At 43.7% G+C, this 26,738-nt stretch overlaps 1 protein-coding gene across 1 annotated transcript in view; it reads right to left on the bottom strand.

Annotated features, from left to right (window-relative positions):
• CD302 (CD302 molecule) overlaps positions 1 to 26,738 on the bottom strand; it is a 223,786-nt gene that overhangs the window by 34,112 nt on the left and 162,936 nt on the right. Inside the window, exon 4 of the mRNA XM_044074745.1 lies at positions 6,892 to 7,080. Within this exon, the coding sequence (XP_043930680.1) occupies positions 6,892 to 7,080 (189 nt within the window). The remainder of the gene's footprint in view (positions 1 to 6,891; positions 7,081 to 26,738) is intronic.

Below are 26,738 nucleotides of genomic sequence, written 5' to 3'. Positions count from 1 at the left end.
ACTGTGTGGGCCACTCCTAATAGCCTTGCTCTTGGTCAAACTACCATAGATTCGGCACCCTTTTTAAGGACCTTAAGTTAGCTGGCACGAGTGACTGATGGAAGTGTAAACTACCTTATAGTCTGGGTAGATGGGGACATAGCTAATAAACCTGTGCCAGCCTTTCCCAGGTGTGTGAGTGTATGTGTGTAACTCAAACCTCAAAGAGTGTGCATGTGGGTATGTGTGTGTGTGTGTGTATGTGTGTGTGTGTGTGTGTGTGTGTGTGTGTGTGTGTGTGTGTGTGTGTGTGTGTGTGTGTGTGTGTGTGTGTGTGTGTGTGTGTGTCAGCTACTTGGGCAGGGACACAAAGCATTGGTTGGACAGAGAAGGTGCTGGAGGTCTTTGCTTGTTCACTCAGCTGAGATTTCAACTTTATAGCTGTGCCAGTTGGGAGTCTTATTGGGGATCTGGAGAAAGAGTGAGAAACCAGCCCCAGATTGACTGTGGTTCCTCTGTGCTCTTAAGAGAAACTGCACTTGATGCAGAGAGTTGCATCTGGAAATATTGTGTGCGAACCTGTTATCCTCCCAGTGAACATCCCCTACTGTTGTAAGTGGTGACGATTGAGGCTCCTTGACTACTGGTTGGCAGTGGTGGGTCATCAGACAGCGTACAACTCAGTGGAAGCTATAGGTGCTTAGTGATGCAATAGGTCTAAATGAGTGACTGATAACATTTCTTGCACAATGCAGAGGTGCAACTGCAACTCGGTATTATGTAAAGAAAATATGAGTACCAGTTTCCTTTCCTATAAAATGTGCAAAGAAACGTTTAATATTCAGTTGACAATGTTGCTTTGTATAGCAAGTTGGAACATGTAAAGCTCAGGATTCCTTTTCATTTTATTTACTTGTTCTGCCTCAGTTATGTACACAATCCCATGACCAGCAACTTCTCCTGTCTGACATTAGAGCAATATAAGATGCAGTCCTACGGTACACTGTTGTGTGGTTTACAATAGTATACAGAACTGGCTTCTTAGCAGTCCTATTGTATGGTTAAGGTCTTCTGATCAAAAAGTCGTACAACGAATGCTGCTGGCTGAACACCTTAGATATCTCAACATGGGCTGTATGCATTTTTGCTAAGGATCAGGTTGTGAAAACAAACTGTAAACAAGAATGCCCAATCCGTAAATCAGTCATATAGTACTCAGGAAATACTACATTCTAGAAAATCCTGGAAACAGCCAGGGATTGTCACCATTGTATGATTTTTCACAATGTCAGAGATTACAGTAGCAACCTTGTGTTACTTCAAGCTGTAGCACATGACCCCACACTCTATCCCTGGATTTTACTCTGAGATTGTACTCTGTTACACAAAGCACCACCCCTACAATTCAGATCTCTGTGATACTATCATTTAAACTGTAACAGCGCCCATTCCCCCATCCTGTCTAAGCACACAAAGACAATTACAAAGCCACAGTATCATGCAAACTGCTGTGCATAGTTTGGCACAGCTGTTGCATACCATGCAAGTGATGTCACCATTCTGTCCTTTGAAGCTGGCAGCCTCAGTCAGTACACAAGCACCATGCTATGTATGGTGCATAACTGATGGTAAGTTCTAGTGAGATGGGACTGACTCTGATGACCACGTCTACATGACAGACAGCAGCACATCAGAAATCTGGCTTCTCATTATTCCCGAGTGCTTTGACCATGGCCCTCTTTTTGAATCCCAATGTGTTCTTCAGTAGTACCCCTAAGTAGCAAAGGGAACTTTTTTGATACAGTCTCTTGATCTCTTCCTGGAAATTTTAAGTACATGATAAGAAAAATACTGATGTTCTTCATGTTTCACTGTTGCAGTCATCACATTTGGGTTATCCCTGCCAGGGTAGCCCTTGGCCGGCCGGAATACCAGAGACTTAGTATTTCTGTGATGGTTGCTGTCGCTTCAGGACTGATGTCAGGTCATCAGTAGTATAAAGTAAGGCAGCCGATGCCATTACATCTGTCTTTCTTTCCGTGGAGCCCAAGGCAGAAGCAGTTCACATGAGTGCCGGTCGGCCACTACCTGAGTTTTTGTCTACTGAATTGAAGTTGAAGTCTTCTAAAGCTAAGTACCCCATTGGGGATCCTTTTGTCTTGCACTAACCGATGTCAGAAAATGTTAATAATTGTCTCGCCTGTGGAAAGCAAATACCACACCGAGACTTCCATTCTTACTGCATCACTTGTTTAGGCCCAGACCATGATATCTCCCATTGTCACTTCTGGGCTTTGTTCAGCACTAGAACTATTCGTCACTGGGCCCATATTGTGGACAGATATTTTTGCGTAGACTCCTCGAATCCCAATATGGCTTAAGCCATCCGACAGCAGATCTACTGAAAAAATGTAAAGATAAAGACAGAGACAGACTGCACAGGTCCAGACCTACCGATGCTTCTGTTAAACTAGTTGTCAGTTCTCCGTTCCTCAGTGAGGCACTTTTGCAGCCCCTGATGCCCACTTCTGTGGATTTGCAGGCCACTACCAAGACCCTTTCGAAGTATGCCAAGGACTAAGGAACCTGCGGTCATCTCTACATTGGATGGGTCCAAAGCCACTAAGCAGGCACTGGCTTCCAGGGGAAGTCCTTTGCACTACCGGTTCTCAACAGAAACTGAAGTCTTCTTTCAAGACTACCTTTCTTTAAAAAACGACCGAGTTTCTAAGACCCAGGGTATGAACCACACCCAAGAAACCGATGACCCACTCTCAGGCACCTGCTTCCTTGCCTCAGTCTCAAATGCTTAAAATGATGGAAGACCTTATCATGCTGATCAGGGGAAGCCAAGCTACTCCCTCCAAAAGGAAAAGAGATCTGTCCCCTGTAGTTTTGTCTGAACAAGAGTTAGATGAATCTGATGCAATCTGAATATGAAGACATGCAATCCCTCTCTACTTATGAGGATTCTGATGCAGAGGATTCCATTTTGTCAGCCTCTCCCCCAGAAGATTTTTCCTTTGGGGAAACCTTGCATACCTTAAGGGAGCATTTCCAATGGGAGAGTCAAGACTACTCTCAGTCTAAAAAGAGACTCAAGGAATTCCTAGATCTTCCATAGCACAGACCCTTGGCCATCCCCCCAGTCCTGGATGTTGTGGAGGATGTTTTCTTGGAATCTAGCTTGACTCCTGCACCCAGAAAATCAGACAGGTACTACAGAGTCCCTGACTCTCACAAATTTCTTTTTAAAAATCCTACTTCTGACCATGAGGTAATTTTGCAAGGGCCTAAAGGAATTAAAGCAACCTCTGCTAAGAATCCCACTCCCTCAGATAGGGATTCCCAAGCACTGGACAGATGGGGTACTCTTGCTATCAGGACACTAAACTGTCAGTTCCATATGCTTACATTTTAGCAACATACCTTGGAACTCCTTAAAGAAAAAATGTCCTCCTTTCCTGCATGGGCAGAATCTAAAGATTTACAAGACTTAATGCATTCTACAAGTCAAGTAACTAAACACACTTTGCACTGTGGTTTTGATGCCCTAGAAGCTTCTTGCAGGGCAGCAGTCACTGGATCTGTCATTAGAAGACATGCATGGCTTAAGGAACAACCCCTGCCAGACCATGTCAAATCTAAATTGTTGGATGCACCCTTGCATAAAGATAACTTATTTGGCACTAAAGCAGAGGAGGTTTTAAAAAAGATGGAAGAAAAAGTAAAATCTATGCAGACAGTTAAAGATTTCTTGCAGGTCCAGCCCCCTAGGTTCAGCAGCCATTTTCCCTCCAAACATTGGTCCTTTCCTGCTCCAAGTAAACAGGCCCAGCCTAGGCCCCATGGAAACAGACCCCACCAGACAACAGCCCCAGGGAATGCAGAGATTTAAGCAGTGGACTATCTCCACTTCAAAACCAGAGAGTTCTAAGCCACCCCTTTATGATAAGAACTCACAATGACTCACCTTTTCCCAACCTCATCTCTGCCCATCTTCACATACCTCTAGGAGGAAACCACTCCTTTTACTCAAGCACCTGAGCCACCATTACCAAGGACCAGTGGGTTCTGAACATTGTGTCTCAGAGGTACAAATTCTCCTTCTACACAGTTCCAAACCCAAAAGGGCTTCCAGATCTACCATCAAATCAGTGGGCAGAGGGTCAAAAGCAAATCCTTTCCCTGCCCTCCATGAGGGCAGTAGAGCACGTTCCTGCAGAGCAGATAGGCGAAGGCTTCTACTCCAGACTTTTTCTGGTGCCCAGAAAAGAGGGCACCTGGTGTCCCATCCTTAATCTATCCATTCTAAACACCTTCCTGGTGATCCAAAATTCAAAATGCTCACCCTCCAGCAGCTGCTACCTATGCTGTCCAAGGATGCTTGGCTAGCCACCGTGGACCTAAAGGAGACCTACCTCCACACTCCTATCAGGGAGTCCTGCAGAAAATATCTCCACTTCAGAGCAGGATCTCAACACTTTCAGTTCTCCGTGCTTCCCTTTGGCTTATCTACTGCACAATCTACTGTAAATGTAGATGTTTGAGTGTATTCACTGTTGCAGTCATCACATTTGGGTTATCCCTGCCAGGGTAGCCCTCGCCTGGCCCGAATACCAGAGACTTAGTATTTCTGTGTCATTTGCTGTCGCTTCAGGACTGAAGTCAGGTCATCAGTAGTATAAAGTAAGGCAACCGATGCCATTCCATCAGTTTTTCTTGCCCTAACTTGTCAGGAGCCCCCAAGTAGGAGCCAGGTTCTGGTGGAAGAACCCCACCAGTAGAAAGTAAATATCAATATGTCCCTTGTAAGGAAAGAGAAGAAAGGGGGATGGAGGGAGGGAAACCGGGACTGCAACAGTGAATACACCTGAACATCTACATTTATGGTAAGTGTACACAACTGTGCTATGTTCTTCGTGTTTCACTGTTGCAGTCATCACACTTGGGTGGATTCCCAAAGCTGAGGAAATGGGTGGAGGCAATCAAAGAAACTAGAGGCTGGCTTGGATGCCTTGCAAGACTGCAGAGGCAAACCCTGCCCTGGATTTGGAGAAGAGAGGCAGGTGGTAATGCTTGTTAAAAGTGTGAACAGATGTTCAGGTGGCAGCCTTTAGGATGTCCCTGGTGGGGACTTCTCTGAAGAAAGCTGCAGAGGTGGAGGCTGCTTTGGTGGAGTGTGTCCTGACCCCCTTGGGGGGAGGCTTTCCATGTTGTTTGTAGCAGAAATGGATGCAGTGTGCTATCCATTTGGAGATGGTTTGTTTGGAAATGGCTTTGCCTTCTGCCCCTGTAGCAAAGCTAACCAGCAATTGATCAGACTTTCTGAAGGATTTAGTCCTGTCTAGATAGAATCTGAGCTGTCTGTGCACATCCAGAGAGTGCAGGATCCTTTCTCCCTTGTTCTAAGTATTAGGAAAAAAAGGTGGGCAAACGAATGGACTGGTTGAGAGCCACACTGGGCACCATCTTGGGCATGAAGGATGGGTTAGTTCTGAGGGATACTTTATCAGCATGGAAGATGATGACGGGTTCCACAGCCATGAGCGCTTGCAGCTCAGAGATGCTTCTGGCTAAAGTGATGGCAAGAAGGAATGCTGTCTTCCAGGAGAGAAATTTTAGCTCTGCAGAAGAAGCTGGTTCGAAAGGGGGGGGGGGGCAGGGTGTGTTTTTCCAATACAAAGTTAAGGTCCCAAGCTGATGTTGGTGCCCTTCTGGGTGGCCTCAAGTTGCTAGCCCCTCTTAGTAACTGTTTGATCAAAGGGTGTGAGAAAAGGTTGTACATAATTCAAAGGCTATGAGAGATCTGCACTGGATTGTTGTGTCCTTCGGCTTTTCCCGGTTAGGGGTCGCCACAGCAGAACTCCAGTCTGCTAATGATTGGTAGTTGATTTTTACGTGCCAAGTTACCAGCCGTGACGCACAACCTTCAACGAAGGCACACCCATTCATGCATGTCTAAATGCAGAAGACGCTCTAGCTGAGAATCGAACCGGACAGCGTCTTACTGTGAGGTGACAATGCTACCGCAGCACCACCACTTGGATAAGAATGAATAGTAAGCAGGGCATTGTGGAGATAAACATCTTATGTGCATCAAGTCTTTTTTTCCAAATATTTTTATTGAAAAGGAAATACTTTATAATATGTTAATAAATACGCAGTACAATTTTTTATATAAAATGAAAAAACATATCAACTATTTACATTATTTATAAATGTCTGAAAAGAATTTATAAATGTTACAAACATATAAATGAAGAAAAAAATGAAAAAGACAATCAAGTCTTTTTGAAGTAAAATAGTGAAGATGAAAGCCCTATAAAAGTGCTGAAAGTAATCATGGACTGATTTGCTGACTATAATGCAGTCAACCATCCCACCAAAAAATCAATTTCTGAACCTTATTAGCAGTATACTAAACAGAATGAAGGTAAGGTATCTGAAATTTGGCAGAACTGGGATAGTTCAAGACGTGTAGATACATTCATTACACTATTTGAAATATATTCGCCGTACTGTATGCACTGCTTCAGTCCACAATGACACATTTTACAGTACAGAACTTGACAGGGCCGCCTTTGAAACAAACCGAATACTAAGAAGTGTGTGTGTTAAACTGAAAGTAAAATAATTACTAGCTGACAAGAAAGAAATTAAAAAATGTGACAAAGCAAACACTGCCATACAAAAATATATAAATTCATAGGTTCATACAGTTACAACTGACCATGCCCATCACTTCTCCCTTATTTACTGTCATCATTTTGTCACAATCACTCCAGCAACCGCTAAATCCTCTTTCTGGTCACACTCAGGAATGAGTCCAGATTCAGGGTGTACCTCCTGTTCAGTAAATTATAAACAGTTGAAGAATGTTCTAAAAGACAAAGCAGTCCATACACTTACCAAACTTACTAAATGCTGCCTCACAAATAATTCCAGTTCTAGAAGAAACCTCACAGTTCACCTTGCTCCAGTGTCCATATTTGATATGCATGACGGCACAAATCTCGGCAAGTGGCAGATCTTCAGTGTGTTGCTTTGTCCAGTTTGAATACGAGACGTTTGAGTTGTCAAACCATTTCAAAGTATCCGCTACATGAGTATAAAGGCATAGGTTAAATTATGTTAGAATCAGCAACAGTGGCAGCTTTTTATGAGTGTGATGAGGGCATAGAAGGTAGGTTTGAAAAAAAGAAAAAGTTGCTATTTGAAGCAAAATATTAATACATAGTTACATTACAGAATAAGCAAGTATTCACAGTAATATTACTAGAAGACAATTCGTAAAAAAAAAAAACTGACATTTTTTAAAAGCCTACTGTCATGATAACTAAGCAGTAAGGTTCCCATTCATAAGCATTATGTGTAATTGTCTAGGACTGGTAGGTGGCCCAGACCACATGCGACAGCCCTCTGTGATTCATAGGCAGGAGCATAAGGTCTGTTCTTTACAAACGTGACTTGTGGTGTATACTGTGGAAAGGCAGCCACATTTATGTCTCTACAATTTTGGACTAACTACAGTTAATTATTAACAACCCATGTCACTGTATGGGTAATGTTGTGCTTGTCACACAGTAGCTAAGAAACAGCAACACCAACACAGGACGTGTCAGTAAATCAAACATATGTTTTATGAAAACACATCCTAATGTATGTTGCACACAAGCACCTTTACTCAACCACAGATGTCCTGCCTCCAGCACTGTGATGTCAACAGGCTCCTGCCAGTAGCAGCATCTCCAGCAACAGATTCCTCCATTATAATAGTATTCTAATGACCCCTACTAAATTGTCATGGCAAAGGATCCCGAAACAGTCATAAATTTCCTTCTGACGTGACAGCAGAGAAGGGATAATTTCAATTGTGCCTGAGCCACGCACATACATTAAGTTATACCGGCAGTGGAGCACACATCTGTTGATATAGCATCTGTCAATAGCAGGATGACTACGGCTGACAGTCATAAAGGCTACATGGCTGTGCTCCCCCTATGCAATCTACAGGTTATATCTCCTATTATGGCCATTTTACCTATTAAGACCTCTTCCACCAAAGACAGTATCCCACAGATGACAATGTTACACCAGTACTGGAAACACGCCAGCACCACTACTGTTCATAACTACCAGTGCTGTATTTGTACAGAGCAGTGGGAGGTAATTCTTAGCATCAAGCATCAGCTTTTTTTTTTAATGGGAAAACTTCCCAAACACAGAGCTGCAAATGTCTCATTTGTTGTCACTCCCAAATCATAGCACCCCAAAGTCCCTTGTGTAATTTGGTATTAGTCCGACCACCTACACCTACACTCTACATGAGTGCACAATAAAAAGTTTACTTCTATGATCTGGCACTCCCTCCTACAGAAAGAACACCACGATCTATGTTGTACACCTACACTCTACATGAGTCCACAAAAATAAAAAGTTTACTTCTATGACATCCTACAGAAAGAACACCACAATCTATGTTGTACACCTACACTCTACATGAGTGCACAAAAATAAAAAGTTTACTTCTATGATCTGGCACTCCGTCCTACAGAAAGAACACCACGATCTATGTTGTACACCTACACTCACACTCTCATGCTTCATTTGAAAGCAAAAAAAAGACATACTGGACTTGTACAATATGGTGCTCTCCTTCTAGAAGTAGGACTAGGTCTTAACGCCCTCTACACTACTAGTGTCTACTGTTGTGCATGTTTAGATGCTGACAGAAACTTAAAAACAAAAACAAACAAAAAATAATAATCTGCCAGTCTTGCCCCTTAATACACTGTGCCCAGGGCAGCTGCCCCCTTTGTCCTACTAAGCTGCACTTCTGCCTAAATGTCCACAAGTTTAACTTTGCATTGGGGGAGGGGGGATAATGTTTTTGTAATGATCTACTATGTCAAATCTGGGATTAGCAAAGATAAATTTGGTTAGTCAGTACCATCAGTTTCCTCAACACCAGCTTTTTTCATTACTACTTGTGACATTTATAACAAAAAAAAAATAATAATCCGCTTGTCCCCAATGTACTACATTCCTGACAACAAATTTTCCTTGGAAAGTAAAGCTATTAGCTTAGGATAAAAGAATTTAGGATGAAGGTGAAAGTAATCTAATTTGTACACTCTGAAATCTACCTGCCATATCAGTAGTCAAATTTATGAAAGAAAAAAATGAATGCTATAAACTATAAATTAGGCTTATATGCTCAAACTTGAAAGTTAGAAATATGATATAACCGAAAGCTCAGAACAGCAAATTTTTTCCCTGGGAAAAATTTTACTGTTCCGAGAAACACACACACAACACAAACACACCAAAAACCTATGTCTAATATGGGGGGCTTCACCCCCACACACCCCCCTACTTAAATATGCCAACTCCGAGATGGCACCACAGTGGAGAAAATAGCGAAGCCGAGGAACGGCCCACCGAATTTTTGCCCTGGGTAAGAAATCAATGTTCTGCGGCTTCACTATTGTCAGCATTCACGGTTTTGTGTTCGATGTAATGCCGTTCGGCATTATTAGCTTTTGCGGTTGTGATATATACCCAGCAGAACTCATGTTGAAACTTGTACTGCATGATGATTTATATCACCTAAGCAATATCCAAAACACTTACAGACCTACAGCTAGCTGGACAACAAACATAAAATATTGATATGACATCCTTAAGGAGGGAGCAAAACTGCAGAAATAAAGTCTTCCAAGATGGCTGCACATTGAGTAACAGCTTAATTCTTGATCTCCCAGTGTGAAAACAGAAACTCAGTAGAGAGTCAATGAACTTACATTTTGGTACACTTCAGTAACTGGCTAGTAAGTGCACTGCCTGGAGGTGTACAATGTAGAACCTGATGCTCTTTCTGTAGGAAGGAGTGCCAGATCATAAAAGTGAACTTTTATGTGCTCTCATGTAGAGAGTAGGTGTAGGTGGTAGGAGGGTCCTAAACTGAGACCCTAGACTTACATTTAGGCCAGTCCCAGGGCAGTAAGATGGCTGTGTAGGTAGAGACCAGGGGGAATGATGACAAAGTGCCCTCAGGAGATACCTGGGATAGTAGTTGGAAAGGGACTGGGGGTAGCAGGGTGGGACTGAATACTGGAACATAGAAGAGAAGGACATCTAAGGTTATGGTAAGTTCTTACAAAACTATTCTATATCCTTCTATTCTGATGTTGCAATATTCAGAATGGTAGGGAAAGTACCAGAGCTTTAAGTATGAACCTGGGAGAAATAAGAGTTCCTGTGGTCAAGGAGACACTGTAGGATAGTCCTGGTAAATCCTGCTCTAGCACGGGATGCTATGTCCAGCTTGTAGTGTTTGGTGAAGGTGTGTACTGAGGTCCAAGTAGCTGCTTCTAAAATAGAAGAGGAGTCTATGCCTTTGAAAAAGGCAGTAGAGGAAGCAGCTGCTCTGGTAGAATGGGGTTTAATATTGCCTTGTAAAGATTTCCCATGGTGAGAGTAGCACAAGGAAATGGACTTAGATACAGCTTTCCCTAGGGCTCTGGAATGGAAGGAAATAAATAACTGAGCTGACTTCCTGATATCTTTGGTTTTGTCTAAGTAGTATCGAAATTGTCTGTGTACATCCAGAGAATGTAGTGTCCTTTCTGAGGCATTTTGTGGATGAGGATAGAAAACAGGTCGGTTAATGGATTGATTCAATGAGAGTTCATTAACTACCTTGGGCATGAATGAAGGGTTAGTCCTGAAGACCACTCTGTCCTTGTGGAAAACAAGGTAGGGGGATGTTGCCATCATGGCTTGGATCTCTGAAGCCCTCCCGGCGGAGGTGAGGGCAACTAGCAGGACTGTTTTCAATGTGCAAAGTTTCAAGGGAATAGAACATGCTGGCTCAAAGGGGGACAAAGTTAGTTTTTCTAATACAAACTTTAGGTCCCACTGTGGAGGGATGGATTTCCATGGGGGTTTGATGTACAGGACTCCCTTTAGAAAGAGTCTGACTTCCAATCTGGATGCCAGGGGTGGTGAAATGGGCAGACAGGCAGAAATGGCAGACAAATGGACTTTGATTGAGGAATCTGTTAGTCCTGTTTGGAGTAGCTCACACAAGTAGGATAGGACCCTTGGAATGGAGATAGTGTGGGGGTCCTGGTTGTTCCTATGACACCAATTGGAGAATCTTAGCCACTTAGCTACATAGTGTCTCCTACTGCTAGGTTTTCTGGACTCCTGCAGAGCACTGAGTACATCCTCTTAATAAAGGTGTCTGTAAGGGATCAGAATTCTATCACCCATAAGGTCAGTTTTAGGTTGTTTACCTGTGGGTGTAGCAGGGACCCCTTGTTCTGTGTGAGTAGGTCTAGATGGTGGGGTAACCTTTGGTGATTTCCCTTGGCTAGAGAAAATAGGAGGGGAAACCAATACTGTCTTGGCCAAAAGGGGGTCACCAGTAGGATTTTTGGTTTGCCCTTCTGAATTTTTAGGAGGACTTTCTGGATTAGAGTGAAGGGGGGGAGGCCGTACAGGTACATTCCCCCCCAAGAAGGAAAAGGCGTCCACTTTCCAAGCTTGTGGATGTGGGTTCCTTATGCAGAAGTTGGGCATCTGCCTGTTGACTGGGGAGGCAAATAGGTCTGCTTGTGGAATACCCCACCTGTGCATCAAGTCTAGGAAAACCTCTCTCTGAAGCATCCATTCGTGAGAGGGGGCTAAGGATCTGATGAGTGTGTTTGCCATAACATTCTGCTCTGAGTGGATATACATAGTTAATAAGTGTACCATGAGGGAAGCGGCTAGATTCCAAATCTGGATGGCCAGGCTGCACAGTGGGTAGGACTTGGTCCCCCTTGTTTGTTTATGTACCACAGTACAGTCATATAGTCTGTGATTACTTTTAGGGTTCCTGCCAGGATAGAGGACTTGAATGTTAGAAGGGCTAACAGCAGGGGTCTCATTTCCTTGATGTTGATGTGTCTTTTACCCTTAGAGTAGACCATTTTCCTTGTAATGAGAAGTGTTGTTGATTGGTTTGTAACACTGCACCCCAGCCCAGATTTGAGGCATCTGTGGATAGCTGTTGTAGTGGTGCTGGGATCTGAAGGTGGGTTCCCGGGTTGGTCTGCACTGCAGATATCCACCAGTGGATCACCTTTGTTAGGCATAGGAGAAGTGGAAGTGGGGAGTCTAAGGGTTGTGAATTTTGGGTCCATAGGTTTTTTTAGCACCCATTGAATTTTGCACATGTGGAGTCTTACCAAAGGCAGCATGGGTATAAGGGATGCCATGTGTCCTAATAGTCTCAGGAATCCTCGAGCTGTCAGGGTGGTTTTGGTAAGGTTCTGGTTGAGGTACAGACAGAGTTCCTGAATCCTTTGGTCTGGGATGAAGGCCTTCATGCAGTCTGTGTGGAGTATGCACACCAGAAAATCATGTCCTGTGAGGGAATCAGGTGAGATTTTTCTCGTTAATCATGAACCCCAGAAGACAGAGGGCGTTTGACACCTGTTGAAGATGAAGGAGTAGAAGTTGGTGGTCTTGATGCAGGATGAGTAGGTCATCTAGGTATGGGTATATTTGTATACCCTGGGTCCTGCAATGGGCAATGAAGGGGCTAGACACTTTGTAAACTCTCTTGGGGCAGTGGATAGACCAAAAGGCAATGCAGAGAATTGAAAATGACAGGAATCTACTGAAAATCTGAAGAATTTCCTGTAATCCGGATGAATGGGGATGTGGAGGTAGGCATTCTTGAGATCTAGAGCTACCATGAATGCTTGGGAGGAGATTAGAGCCAAGAGAAGAGGTAAGGTGATTATTTTGAAACTGGGAAAGTGGAGGAAGAGATTGAGAAATAATAGATCCAGGATAGGTCTCCAAGGACCCTCTTTCCTTGGTACCAGGAACATTCTGGAATAAAAACCTGTGTTCCTTTAAGGGGTGGGCACCAGTTCTATGGTGCCTTGATTTATAAGTTGATGAATGATGGGTGGGAATAGGTGGATTTGTTTTTTTGGTGGTTGAGGAATCTCTTGGAAAGGGGGGAGCATCCACCAAGTCATGTAATATCTTCTCTGGATGATGGAGAGGACCCACTGTTCTGTTGTTAGTCTCCACCAGAAGGGAAGGGAGAGGGTGAGTCAAAGGGATAAGGGTGTTTCTGGATGCAGAAGGGGTGAGTCACAGTGGAGGAGACCTGGGTTGGTCAGGCTGGCTCCAAAAGGGCGTGGTAATGGATCTGGAGGGAAATCTGGGAGTAGAAGTCTTTCTCGGCTGTTCTTCATCCCTTGATTGTGGTGCGGAATGAAAGGATTGCCTTCTTACAAAGGAGGGTTTCTGGGGATAGTTCCTACAATATCTAGGAATAGGGGACACCAGAAGGTGTTTGAGGTTCTGTAACTCTTTATCCTTCTCTTGGAGGGATTTGAGAAGCTCAGCAGAAGCTTGTTCAAAGAGGGCTTTATTGTCTAAGGGTGCATCCAGAAGTTTGGTTTGAACATCCATGGGAGGGGCTGTAGTCGTACCCAGGAGTAATATCTAAGCACTGATCCAGAAGCAGCAGCTTTGGATGCAGCTTCCACAGCATCAGAGTTGCACTTAATAGAGTGCCTGGTCACTTGTGATACTGTGGAGAGAAGTGAATTTAGTTGTGCTCTGATAGGGGAATCCTGAACCTCAGACAGGTGGAAGCTTTTGAAATAGTGTCAAGTACATACCTTGCCATGTGGGTTTTGTAGTTTAGGGCCCTATTGGCCAGAATGGAGGATGTATATACCTTTTTACTTGTCCTGTTCATAAATTTACTGTCAATTAGTTGGATAAAGAGCAGTAGAAGGTAGTTGTATGGATGTCCTATCTGCAGAAAAGTACAGTTGTGTACCTACCATAAATGTAGATATTCGAGTGTATTCACTGTTGCAGTCATTACACTTGGGTTATCCTGCTGGCAGGCTACCCGCAGTCGGCCAGAGTTCCAAAGTCTAGGTCAGGCGTTGGTTGCTGTCGCCTCTTCCCTGACATCAGTGCACCAGGGGTATATAAGATGCAACCGACGCAATTTTCTTCAGTTTTTCTTGCCCCAGATGTCAGGTGGCCCCAAATAGGAAGGCTGTAAAAAATTATGCCAAAAAGCATGCTTGTACTAAAATAAACATTCCTTCATCTACAAGCAAATACACCACATAGGTTGTATAGAATAGAGAAGTACAGAAAAGTCCCAGCAAAGGAAAGGGGGATGGTGGGTGGGTAACCTGGACTGCAACAGTGAATAGACTCGAACATCTACATTTATGGTAGGTACACAGCTGTACTATGTTCATCGTGTTTCACTGTTGCAGTCATTACACTTGGGTTGAATCCCAAAGCTGAGGTTGGGTGGCTGGGCCTAAATAGGATTAGGAGAGGCTACCAGGCCCTGCAGGACTGCAGTGGCAAAACCTGCTCTGGATTTAGAATAGAGAGGTAAGTGGTAGTGCTTGGTGAAAGTGTGCACTGAACTCCAGGTTGCAGCTTCTAAAATGTCTTTGGTTGGTACTCCTCTGAGAAAGGCTGCTGAAGTGGCTGCTAGGGCACTGTTTTGCCATGTTGTGCATAACAGAAGCGAATGCAGTGTCCTATCCATTTTGAAATCATCTGCTTTGAGATAGGCTTTCCTTGTGATCCTGCAGCATAAGCTACAAACAGTTGCTCAGTTTTTCTGAAAGCTTTTGTTTTGTCCAAGTAGAATCGTAGCTGTCTGTGTATGTCCAAAGCGTGCAGAAGTCTCTCCTCTTTATTCTGGGGATTTGGATAGAAAGTTGGCAAATGAATGGTTTGGTTAAGAGCCATACTGGAAACCTCCTTTGGCATAAAGGTTGGGTTTGTCCTTAGTGAGACCCTGTCCTGGTGAAAAATGATGAAAAGTTCCACTGCCATTAATGCCTGTAACTCTTGAGACTCTTCTTGCTGAAGTTATTGCTAGGAGCAGTGCAGTTTTCCATGATAAGAATTTTATATCAGCTGTGCTGGCTGGCTCAAAAGGAGGCAGTGTGAGCTTTTCTAAAACAAAACTGAGGTCCCAAGTAGGTATTGGTGCTCTCCTTGGGGGTCTTATGTTTTTTTCCCCTCTGAGGTACTGCCTTAGTAGTGGATGTGAAAAAATAGGAGGTTCCATATTGTAATGAGCTGAAATGGCAGAGGCATGGATCTTAATAGATGAGAAGGATAGGCCTTTGTCCAGCATCTCAGTTAGGTATTGTAAAATCTGAGGTATATTTGAAACAAGTGGTTCGAGTCCTTGTGCCTGGTTCCAATCACAGAATCTCTTCCATTTTTCTGCATAAGATTTCCTAGTGCTGGGCCTCCTGGTTTCTAAAATGACATCCATAACAGCTTTAGAGAGAGGTGTGGTCTGAGTGGCTATATTATCTGCCATGTAGCCAGATTTAAGGTTCTGAGTTGACTGTGCAGAATCTGATTGTTTGTTGAGTCAGAAGATGAGGAATTTGAGGTAAAGGCCAGGCTTGACCTTGAGACAAGCTCTTTAGGATTGGGTACCAGTGCTGGCGTGGCCAGTCTGGAGCAATCAGGATCATTTTTGGCCTCTCTTGTCTGACTTTTAGGAGCACCTTTGAAAGTAGAGGCAGTGGAGGGAAGGCATAAACTGTCAGGGTTTTCCAGCTAACAGCAGGGGTCTCATTTCCTTGATGTTGATGTGTCTTTTACCCTTAGAGTAGACCATTTTCCTTGTAATGAGAAGTGTTGTTGATTGGTTTGTAACACTGCACCCCAGCCCAGATTTGAGGCATCTGTGGATAGCTGTTGTAGTGGTGCTGGGATCTGAAGGTGGGTTCCCGGGTTGGTCTGCACTGCAGATATCCACCAGTGGATCACCTTTGTTAGGCATAGGAGAAGTGGAAGTGGGGAGTCTAAGGGTTGTGAATTTTGGGTCCATAGGTTTTTTTAGCACCCGTTGAATTTTGCACATGTGGAGTCTTACCAAAGGCAGCATGGGTATAAGGGATGCCATGTGTCCTAATAGTCTCAGGAATCCTCGAGCTGTCAGGGTGGTTTTGGTAAGGTTCTGGTTGAGGTACAGACAGAGTTCCTGAATCCTTTGGTCTGGGATGAAGGCCTTCATGCAGTCTGTGTGGAGTATGCACACCAGAAAATCATGTCCTGTGAGGGAATCAGGTGAGATTTTTCTACGTTAATCATGAACCCCAGAAGACAGAGGGCGTTTGACACCTGTTGAAGATGAAGGAGTAGAAGTTGGTGGTCTTGATGCAGGATGAGTAGGTCATCTAGGTATGGGTATATTTGTATACCCTGGGTCCTGCAATGGGCAATGAAGGGGGCTAGACACTTTGTAAACACTCTTGGGGCAGTGGATAGACCAAAAGGCAATGCAGAGAATTGAAAATGACAGGAATCTACTGAAAATCTGAAGAATTTCCTGTAATCCGGATGAATGGGGATGTGGAGGTAGGCATTCTTGAGATCTAGAGCTACCATGAATGCTTGGGAGGAGATTAGAGCCAAGAGAAGAGGTAAGGTGATTATTTTGAAACTGGGAAAGTGGAGGAAGAGATTGAGAAATAATAGATCCAGGATAGGTCTCCAAGGACCCTCTTTCCTTGGTACCAGGAACATTCTGGAATAAAAACCTGTGTTCCTTTAAGGGGTGGGCACCAGTTCTATGGTGCCTTGATTTATAAGTTGATGAATGATGGGTGGGAATAGGTGGATTTGTTTTTTTGGTGGTTGAGGAATCTCTTGGAAAGGGGGGAGCATCCACCAAGTCATGTAATATCTTCTCTGGATGATGGAGAGGACCCACTGTTCTGTTGTTAGTCTCCACCAGAAGGGAAGGGAGAGGGTGAGTCAAAGGGATAAGGGTGTTTCTGGATGCAGAAGGGGTGAGTCACAGTGGAGGAGACCTGGGTTGGTCAGGCTGGCTCCAAAAGGGCGTGGTAATGGATCTGGAGGGAAATCTGGGAGTAGAAGTCTTTCGGCTGTTCTTCATCCCTTGATTGTGGTGCGGAATGAAAGGATTGCCTTCTTACAAAGGAGGGTTTCTGGGGATAGTTCCTACGATATCTAGGAATAGGGGACACCAGAAGGTGTTTGAGGTTCTGTAACTCTTTATCCTTCTCTTGGAGGGATTTGAGAAGCTCAGCAGAAGCTTGTTCAAAGAGGGCTTTATTGTCTAAGGGTGCATCCAGAAGTTTGGTTTGAACATCCATGGGAGGGGCTGTAGTCGTACCCAGGAGTAATATCTAAGCACTGATCCAGAAGCAGCAGCTTTGGATGCAGCTTCCACAGCATCAGAGTTGCACTTAATAGAGTGCCTGGTCACTTGTGATGCTGTGGAGAGAAGTGAATTTAGTTGTGCTCTGATAGGGGAATCCTGAACCTCAGACAGGTGGAAGCTTTTGAAATAGTGTCAAGTACATACCTTGCCATGTGGGTTTTGTAGTTTAGGGCCCTATTGGCCAGAATGGAGGATGTATATACCTTTTTACTTGTCCTGTTCATAAATTTACTGTCAATTAGTTGGATAAAGAGCAGTAGAAGGTAGTTGTATGGATGTCCTATCTGCAGAAAAGTACAGTTGTGTACCTACCATAAATGTAGATATTCGAGTGTATTCACTGTTGCAGTCATTACACTTGGGTTATCCTGCTGGCAGGCTACCCGCAGTCGGCCAGAGTTCCAAAGTCTAGGTCAGGCGTTGGTTGCTGTCGCCTCTTCCCTGACATCAGTGCACCAGGGGTATATAAGATGCAACCGACGCAATTTTCTTCAGTTTTTCTTGCCCCAGATGTCAGGTGGCCCCAAATAGGAAGGCTGTAAAAAATTATGCCAAAAAGCATGCTTGTACTAAAATAAACATTCCTTCATCTACAAGCAAATACACCACATAGGTTGTATAGAATAGAGAAGTACAGAAAAGTCCCAGCAAAGAAAAGGGGGATGGTGGGTGGGTAACCTGGACTGCAACAGTGAATAGACTCGAACATCTACATTTATGGTAGGTACACAGCTGTACTATGTTCATCGTGTTTCACTGTTGCAGTCATTACACTTGGGTTGAATCCCAAAGCTGAGGTTGGGTGGCTGGGCCTAAATAGGATTAGGAGAGGCTACCAGGCCCTGCAGGACTGCAGTGGCAAAACCTGCTCTGGATTTAGAATAGAGAGGTAAGTGGTAGTGCTTGGTGAAAGTGTGCACTGAACTCCAGGTTGCAGCTTCTAAAATGTCTTTGGTTGGTACTCCTCTGAGAAAGGCTGCTGAAGTGGCTGCTAGGGCACTGTTTTGCCATGTTGTGCATAACAGAAGCGAATGCAGTGTCCTATCCATTTTGAAATCATCTGCTTTGAGATAGGCTTTCCTTGTGATCCTGCAGCATAAGCTACAAACAGTTGCTCAGTTTTTCTGAAAGCTTTTGTTTTGTCCAAGTAGAATCATAGCTGTCTGTGTATGTCCAAAGCGTGCAGAAGTCTCTCCTCTTTATTCTGGGGATTTGGATAGAAAGTTGGCAAATGAATGGTTTGGTTAAGAGCCATACTGGAAACCTCCTTTGGCATAAAGGTTGGGTTTGTCCTTAGTGAGACCCTGTCCTGGTGAAAAATGATGAAAAGTTCCACTGCCATTAATGCCTGTAACTCTTGAGACTCTTCTTGCTGAAGTTATTGCTAGGAGCAGTGCAGTTTTCCATGATAAGAATTTTATATCAGCTGTGCTGGCTGGCTCAAAAGGAGGCAGTGTGAGCTTTTCTAAAACAAAACTGAGGTCCCAAGTAGGTATTGGTGCTCTCCTTGGGGGTCTTATGTTTTTTGCCCCTCTGAGGTACTGCCTTAGTAGTGGATGTGAAAAAATAGGAGGTTCCATATTGTAATGAGCTGAAATGGCAGAGGCATGGATCTTAATAGATGAGAAGGATAGGCCTTTGTCCAGCATCTCAGTTAGGTATTGTAAAATCTGAGGTATATTTGAAACAAGTGGTTCGAGTCCTTGTGCCTGGTTCCAATCACAGAATCTCTTCCATTTTTCTGCATAAGATTTCCTAGTGCTGGGCCTCCTGGCTTCTAAAATGACATCCATAACAGCTTTAGAGAGAGGTGTGGTCTGAGTGGCTATATTATCTGCCATGCAGCCAGATTTAAGGTTCTGAGTTGACTGTGCAGAATCTGATTGTTTGTTGAGTCAGAAGATGAGGAATTTGAGGTAAAGGCCAGGCTTGACCTTGAGACAAGCTCTTTAGGATTGGGTACCAGTGCTGGCGTGGCCAGTCTGGAGCAATCAGGATCATTTTTGGCCTCTCTTGTCTGACTTTTAGGAGCACCTTTGAAAGTAGAGGCAGTGGAGGGAAGGCATAAACTGTCAGGGTTTTCCAGCTGAATGATGGAGCATCCACTTTCCATGCTTGTGAGTGATAAGTTCTTGGGCAGAATTTCTGTAGTTGGCAGTTGTGAGGGGAGGCAAAAAGATCTATGTCTGGGCGTCCCATTTCTTTGTTATCATGCTGAAGACCTGAGGATTTAGTTTCCATTCGTGAGGATCCATGAGATTTCTGCTTAGTTCGTCTGCCAGTGTATTTTTCATTCCTGGCAGGAATTGTGCCTGCAGATGTATTTGATAGGTCAGTGCTGTGTTCCACAAAGTCATGGCTTGCCTGCAGAGGGGGTAGGAATGCGTGCCCCCTTGCTTGTTTATGTACCACATAACTGTGGTATTGTCCATCTTTAGTAATAGTTGTCCTGGATGTAGTAGGTCCTTGAAAGCTGTCAGGGCATTCTGTACAGCTAGCATCTCTTTTTGATTGATGTGAAAATGCATTTGTTCCTTGGGCCATGTGCCCTGAATACATTTTCCTGCCATGTGTGCCCCCCAGGCAAAATCTGATGCATCCGTTGTTTTTGTCTGCCTGGCTGTGGGTAAGGTGAAAGGCTGCCCCTTGTTGTGGTGACAGGCCTGGGACCACCATCGAAACTCCTGTTGTAGGCAGGGAATTAAAGAAATCTTTGTTTTCAGGCTGTGGCAATGTTGAGTCCAAACACTTTTTAGATACCATTGTAGTTTCCTCATATGCAGTCTTGCATATGGAATTAGTAGAATGCAGGATGCCATGAAGCCAAGGGCCTGCAGAATTTTTCTTGCAGGGAGCTGGGACTTTGTTGCCATTTGAAAGTAATGAGTCAGTTGCCTTTGCTTGTCTGGTGTGAGATAAGCCATCTGGGTAGTTGTATTTAGGCTTGCACCCAGGAATATTATCTCTTGAGAGGGCACTAGTTTTGATTTATTTTCATTTACTGTGTACCCTAGGCAAATTAGTAATCTTTTTACAAATGCCAGATGTTTTAGAAGAATGTCCTTGCTCTCTGCTTGCATAAGGCAGTCATCCAAGTAGGGATATATTTGTATTCCTCTTTGTCTGCAAAATGCAATTACTGGTGCCAGGCAATTTGTGAAGACCCTGGGCACAGTAGATAAGCCAAAGGGAAGTGCAGAGAATTGGTAATGCATTGATCCAGCTATGAATCTGAGGTATCTTCTGCAAGATTGTCTGCTTGGGACATGCAGGTATGCCTCCTTGAGGTCCAAAGTAACTAGCCGAGCCTTCTTGCCAAGCATGGGCAGAAGTTGCTGCAGTGTTAACATTTTGAATTTTGGAACATCCAGGAAAGTATTTAGGGTTGACAGGTCCAGTATTGGTCTCCAGGTTTTGTCCTTTCTGGGTACTAGGAAAAGTCTTGAGTAAAATCCTTGTCCCTGTTCTTGCTGTGGTACTCTTTGAATAGCTCCCATGTCCATGATAGCAGCAATTTGTTTTTGTGCCTCTGCCCATTGGTTTTGTGGCAGGTCCGGCATACCTTTTGATTTTGGAAGGGTGTGAAAGTGGAACCTGTAACCCTGAGAAACAATATTCAGAACCCATTTGTCCTGGGTGATTATGTGCCGATTTTGTGAGAAAAGTGCTAGCTTTCCCACTAGGGGTGCTGCCAAAAGGTAAGTGCTTGGCATTTGTAGAGGGAAGTCATTGGGACTGTTTCCTATCAGGTTGTGATTTGTCTTCTCCTCCTTTGGGGGCTGAAGCACCCCATTGTTTAGGTCTGTAGGAGCCTTGGGACTGAGATCTGCCTCTTTGTGGCCTGTCTGACACCGGAAAGGACCAATTTTTTGAAGGCCAGTTTCTGCTAAACCTGGGTGGTTGAACCTGTAAGAAATCCTTTACTGTCTGCATTCATTTTGCTTTATCCTTCATTTTCTTTAACACCTCTTCTGCCTTAACACCAAACAAAGTATCATGCTGTAGTGGAGCATCCAATAATTTTACTTTAACATGTTCAGGTAAACTTTGTTCTTTCAACCAAGCATGCCTTCGAATGACAGAGCCTGTAACTGCAGCTCTACAAGAAGCTTCTAGTGAATCAAATCCACATTGCAGAGTATGCTTTCCCACTTGTTCAGCTGCATGCAATAAATCCTGCATTTCCTTACTGACAGGATTTTCTGAGTTTGTAAGCATTTTCTGTTTTAACAAAGACATGAGGTACTGTTGATATTTAAGCATGTGAAACTGGCAGTTTAAAGCCCTTACAGCTAAAGTGTAAACTTTTTTCCCCCATCTATCCAGAGCTCTAGAATCCCTATCAGAGAGGACAGGGTTTTTAGCAGTGGAAGCCTTAATCCATTTGGGACCCTGAGAAATTGTTTCTGGGTCAGCAGCAGGGTTTTTATAAAGAAATTTATGAGAGTCAGGGACCCTGTAGTACCTGTCTGGCTTGACTGGTGCAGGGGGTAAAGAATCAGGAGACAAACTGGATTCAGAGAAAACATCATCAACAATATCAAGCACAGGGGGGATAGCTAGGGGCCTGTGCTGAGGCAATAAAAGAAAATCTCTGAGCCTTTTCTTGGATTCTGAATAACCTGGCTCTCCCAATGGAAATGCTCCCTCATGGTGTGCAGGGTTTCCCCAAAAAAATAATCCTCAGGTGGAGAGGCTGAAGGTATAGATTCTTCTGCATCAGAGTCCTCATAAGGAGGGAGAGAATATCCCTGATCTGAAGAGGAATCAGAGGAAATAGAAAACTGGTCAGAGGAATCATAGTCATTGTCTTACCTAGGCCTTTTATCAGGAGGGGGATGGGAACCCCTGATCAAGGTAATTAAATCTTCGGCCATTTTAAGCATCTGTTTCTTTGGCATGGTTGACTGTTCAGGAGAATGTTGTACTTGTTTCCTTGTCTTTAATGGTGTTTTTGACTTTGCCTTGGCTGCTGCAGTGGACTTAATAGTAAGCTGTGAAGGTCTGAAAACACCCTCAGAAGCCGATGCCTGCTCAGCGGCTCCGGACCCATCTGAGGGAATAGTTTCCACAGGCCCAATACCTTGAGTTTCCAGAGGCCTAGGTGTCTCCACGTGGGAGTCGGATACGGCCTGTGGCTCTAAGGTAGCGGGTGTCAGGGGCTGCAAAAGTGCCTCATTGAGAACCGGCGAACCGGTGACTGGCCTAGAAGAGGCTTCGTCATCGGTTTTGGACCTCGGATGCCTGTCCTTGTCCTTGTCTTTGTGTTTTTTATGAATTCCGGTCGTCGGTTGTTCCAACGGCATAATGTAGTTAAATCTTCGGCCAAAGTAATGTAGAGCAAAATCAAACCGACGATTAATAGTGCGTTTGTTGAATCTAGCACAAAACCGACAATTAGTAACATCGTGGTCAGGGCCTAAGCAAGGAATACAGTAAGAGTGAAAGTCCTTATGAGGTATTTGCTTCCCACAAGAAATACAATTGTTAACTTTTACTGACATCGGTCTGAAGCAAGAAAAAGTTTCCCCAACGGGGTACTTAGCTTTATTGAAGACTTAGGTTCTGAAACTCAATTTCAAAAATCTCAGGAGTTGGCCGACTGGCACTTGCGAACTGCTTTTGCTTTGGGGCACCGCGTGGTAAGAAAGACTGAAGAAAATGGCGTCAGTTGCATCTTTTATACCCCTGGCGCACTGACGTCAGGGAAGAGGCGACAGCAACCGACGCCGGACCTAGACTTTGGAACTCTGGCCGACTGCGGGTAGCCTGCCAGCAGGATAACCCAAGTATAATGACTGCAACAGTGAAACACGATGAACATCAGCTACAACAGCTGGGTTTGCAGGAGGGTTCTTGCAGTAAAACTGTGTGTCTTGGGGGACCCTGTAAAAACAATCAGATCATTTAGCTGCTGGGGGTTGGGAGTCAGGGGACTGTGAAGCAGCTAGGAAGGCATCCTGAAAAGCAGGCAGTAAGGAAGGCACAGCTGAGGGCGATGGCTGTTCCATTTGTAAAAAGTCAAAGTACCTTTTCTTGGATTCTGAAACCTCAGAGGCCTGCCACTTAAAATGTTCCATCATGAGGGAGATAGTATCCCCAAAGCTGAATTCTTCTCCTGGGGATTCAGGGGAAATAGAGTCCTCCTCTTCTGGAATAATGAATTCCTTGAGGGGATTCAATTTGTGTTTCATAGGAGAAGGACTCCTCAGAAGATGAGTATTCTACCTCAGACACATGGATTGGTTGAGGAGTGAGAGTAGGAGGAAGTTGCTGTGATAGTAATGCCTGAAAAGCCTTAAACAGACTTTGAGAGAAGGATTCCCAGCCAGGCATCTGTGGGGGTTCAGAATGCTTGGATTTCTGTTTCCTTTTCAAGGGAGTTGTAGGAGCAGTCAGAAGAGAAGCAAACATTGGCCTAACATGAATAGGAGGAGCAGGGGCTTCCGAGAATGCGAGCCATGGTTCCCCTCCACCATCAGACTCTGATAGCTGAATTGACTCAGCGGACGTACCTTCAGTATCCCACACCCCGGCTTCCATTAAGGTTCCTGGGCCTGCTTTGGTAACCGTCGTCTGAATGGACTCCGGGTCTTCAATCGCAACTAGAGCCTGTTCGGACGCCTGAGATGCAGCCTGGGATTCGGGCCTAACTTTCTTTGCTTTCTTCCAAGGCAGCTTGTCAGAAGGGCCTACTCCTCCCTCCATGCCTAATGCCAAGTGTCTGAGTCTTTGGTTGTCAAGATAAAGATTTAAAGCTGCTAATCATCTACGTAGGGTCTTTGGGCAAACGACTTACAGATTGAACAGGATGTATGGTCGTGGGCCTCGCCTAGACAAAAAACAAACATTATTTGTGTTCTTATGAGGAATTTGTCTCCCACAAGCACACTTCCCTTTCCTAGCTGACATGTAAGTCTAAACAGTAAGCAAAATAAGTAAGAAAACCCTACTGGGCACTTACCTGTAATAGTCAAAAATGGTCGTCTGGTCTTTAATGATCTGGAATGCGGTCGTCTGAAGAAACACGATGCAGAATTGGAACTGGCAAACGGGCATCGAATGATCACTGCGGCAGAAAAATTCTGATGAGGGTACATGCAGACATCACTTTTATACCTAATGTCAGTTTATGGCCCTGGTAACCGATGTCACACGTACCCTCCTGGACTAAGACTTTGGTATACTGGCCGGATGGTGGCGCTGCAAGCAGCAACTCCCTATTGTTATGAATACTGCAACATCAGAATAGGAGGACATCAAACTATTACTTTTATGAAAACACAAATAAGCAACTGGACTGGTATTCCACAGCAGGAGTTGTTAACTGAAAAGGCACATTGTGCGTATGCTCCAAACGTGGCCATGAGAATACAACCTAGACCTTTAATAGTAAAGATGCAATCTTACCAGCAGAATGAGTTGATTCTGACAAAACTGGCAGAAGGACAAAGTACTAAAAGTGGGAGACAGTAGAGTGTTTGTGGAAAATGATTACTGTATACCAGGCAGGGGAGGAGGAAATGTATTCTACTAATCAGGGAATGTTGAGAAGCAGGCATGAGATTCAAGCTGCTGTACCCAGCTATCTTCAGAATGTATTTTCCTGGAGGGACAAAATCATTTTTTGATGCAGAACATGCTTAGGAGGAAATACAGTAGTTTGTCCAAGAAAAAGTGAACTGTGAAACAGAAAGATTTTGCTGCTTCTTCTGGTAATAAAGACCACAGAGAGATAATGTTTGTAACTAGGAACACATTAACATGGTTTGTTTTCTTTTATATAAATTTATGTTTGCCTGTGTGCTAGGTTATTGATAATTCAATAAAAATGTTAAAGAACAAAATAATTTGAGGTATGTCCTCTGGTATCTCTGAGGTGATCATTCTAGGTTCCTCCTTTTCTACCATCATGGTAGCAGACACCAAACTGGCATCCAGCGAGGTCACAGTAGCTGGTGCCTGAGAAGTACGGCTGTACCACTGATTCCTGTTGCATCTCAGTGGAAACATTTGAGTCAGATTGGGCAGCTGAAGATTTTTTTCTTTATTTTCTTTGTGGGTGCAGGTGGGATGTCAGAGGCCAAGTGTTGCACCATCTTGCTTTCCAAAAGAAGCATCAGAGATTGGATCTCTCAGTAAGTATTTAAGAGCAAAAGTGTAGTTTGATAGGTTTTTGGAATGAATTATTGGCAGACTTTACAACTTCTGTACTTGTGTTCAGCACTGGGAGTGGAGGTCTTTATAAGGGATTGGCCTACCACAGTCACACTTTTCTTTGTTAGCTGACATGAACAAATCCTACATATATAAAAAGAAAGAATAAAGAAGGTTCACCAATGGGGTACTTATCTGAATAAGTCTAGGCAACGGTAAGGTCAATCAGAATGTGGTCTTGCGACTGACTGGAGTGAAGATCCTGCATTTGAAATGACAACAAGACAGTCTGAGGATCTTATGCTCGTATGGCCGCTTAGCTACCTCAACTCCCATGGGCTGCAGTCATACGCCAGACATATGGTATGCAAGAAAGGTTTTGGCTTTGGAATGCCATCCAGATATCAGGTTACCTTAGGATAACCCATCAGTACTGGAATACTGCAACAGTGATCCAAGGAAGGACATCATACATACATCAATTTGAGGGTTGAGCAAAGTTAAAGAAGACAGAATTCTTCCCCCAAAAAAGGAATCACTGCTAGCAGACACTGAAAAACTATACTTGCAGTGATTTCCTGTGGGGAATAAAACAATCAGGAAGTTGAACTTCAGTGAGTTAGTTCCTTAGGAAGTCTGCTCTCTCTAGGAGTAGTACAGCAGCCTTTTAACTTGTCAATAATTCTTGTACTTGGAGCAGCGCTGAATGCTTTAGCAAAGTAAAGATGAGCAGTGTGCAATGTCACACGTTCATATGCTGCTGTTATCTCTTGAAAGCAGACCACAGAATTAGACAAGATATTCACATAATAAAGACAAAATATTTTGTATTTAATGGAAGTATGTCTCCTATGTCATTTTAGGTAAACATCATTATGTCTCGTTCTATGACTATGTGTAAAATTCAGGTCTGATGTAACCTCTCCATTTTGTAAATTTGCACCAGTATGTTGTCATTGTGCTAGATTGGTTTGGCATAATGGTTAACGTGCTTATGTCAATATAGGTCATGAAAGTGTCACATGCTAACATTTTATTTAATTTAACATGACTGACAGGAGGCTAGTTTAATTTTCTCTGCTTCTATGTAGGCAACCACCTAATATGCTTTCCAGTTTCATGGATCTTAATTTGTTAAAATTCTACTCACGGCAGCAAATACCGTGTAGTTTTAAAAGGGGTGCTTCCTCTTCCACACACATACATATGCATGCACACACACACACACACACATATATATATATATATATATATATATATATATATATATATATATATATATATATATATATATATACATATATATATCTATATACACATATATATATAT

The sequence above is a fragment of the Protopterus annectens genome, chromosome 6.part0, assembly GCF_019279795.1.
Source record: "Protopterus annectens isolate FY-2018-M chromosome 6.part0, PAN1.0, whole genome shotgun sequence".
Classification (NCBI taxonomy): Eukaryota; Metazoa; Chordata; order Ceratodontiformes; family Protopteridae; genus Protopterus; species Protopterus annectens.
The sequence above is the reverse complement of the archived record's forward strand: the minus strand, read 5'-3'. Positions and strand labels throughout refer to the sequence as shown.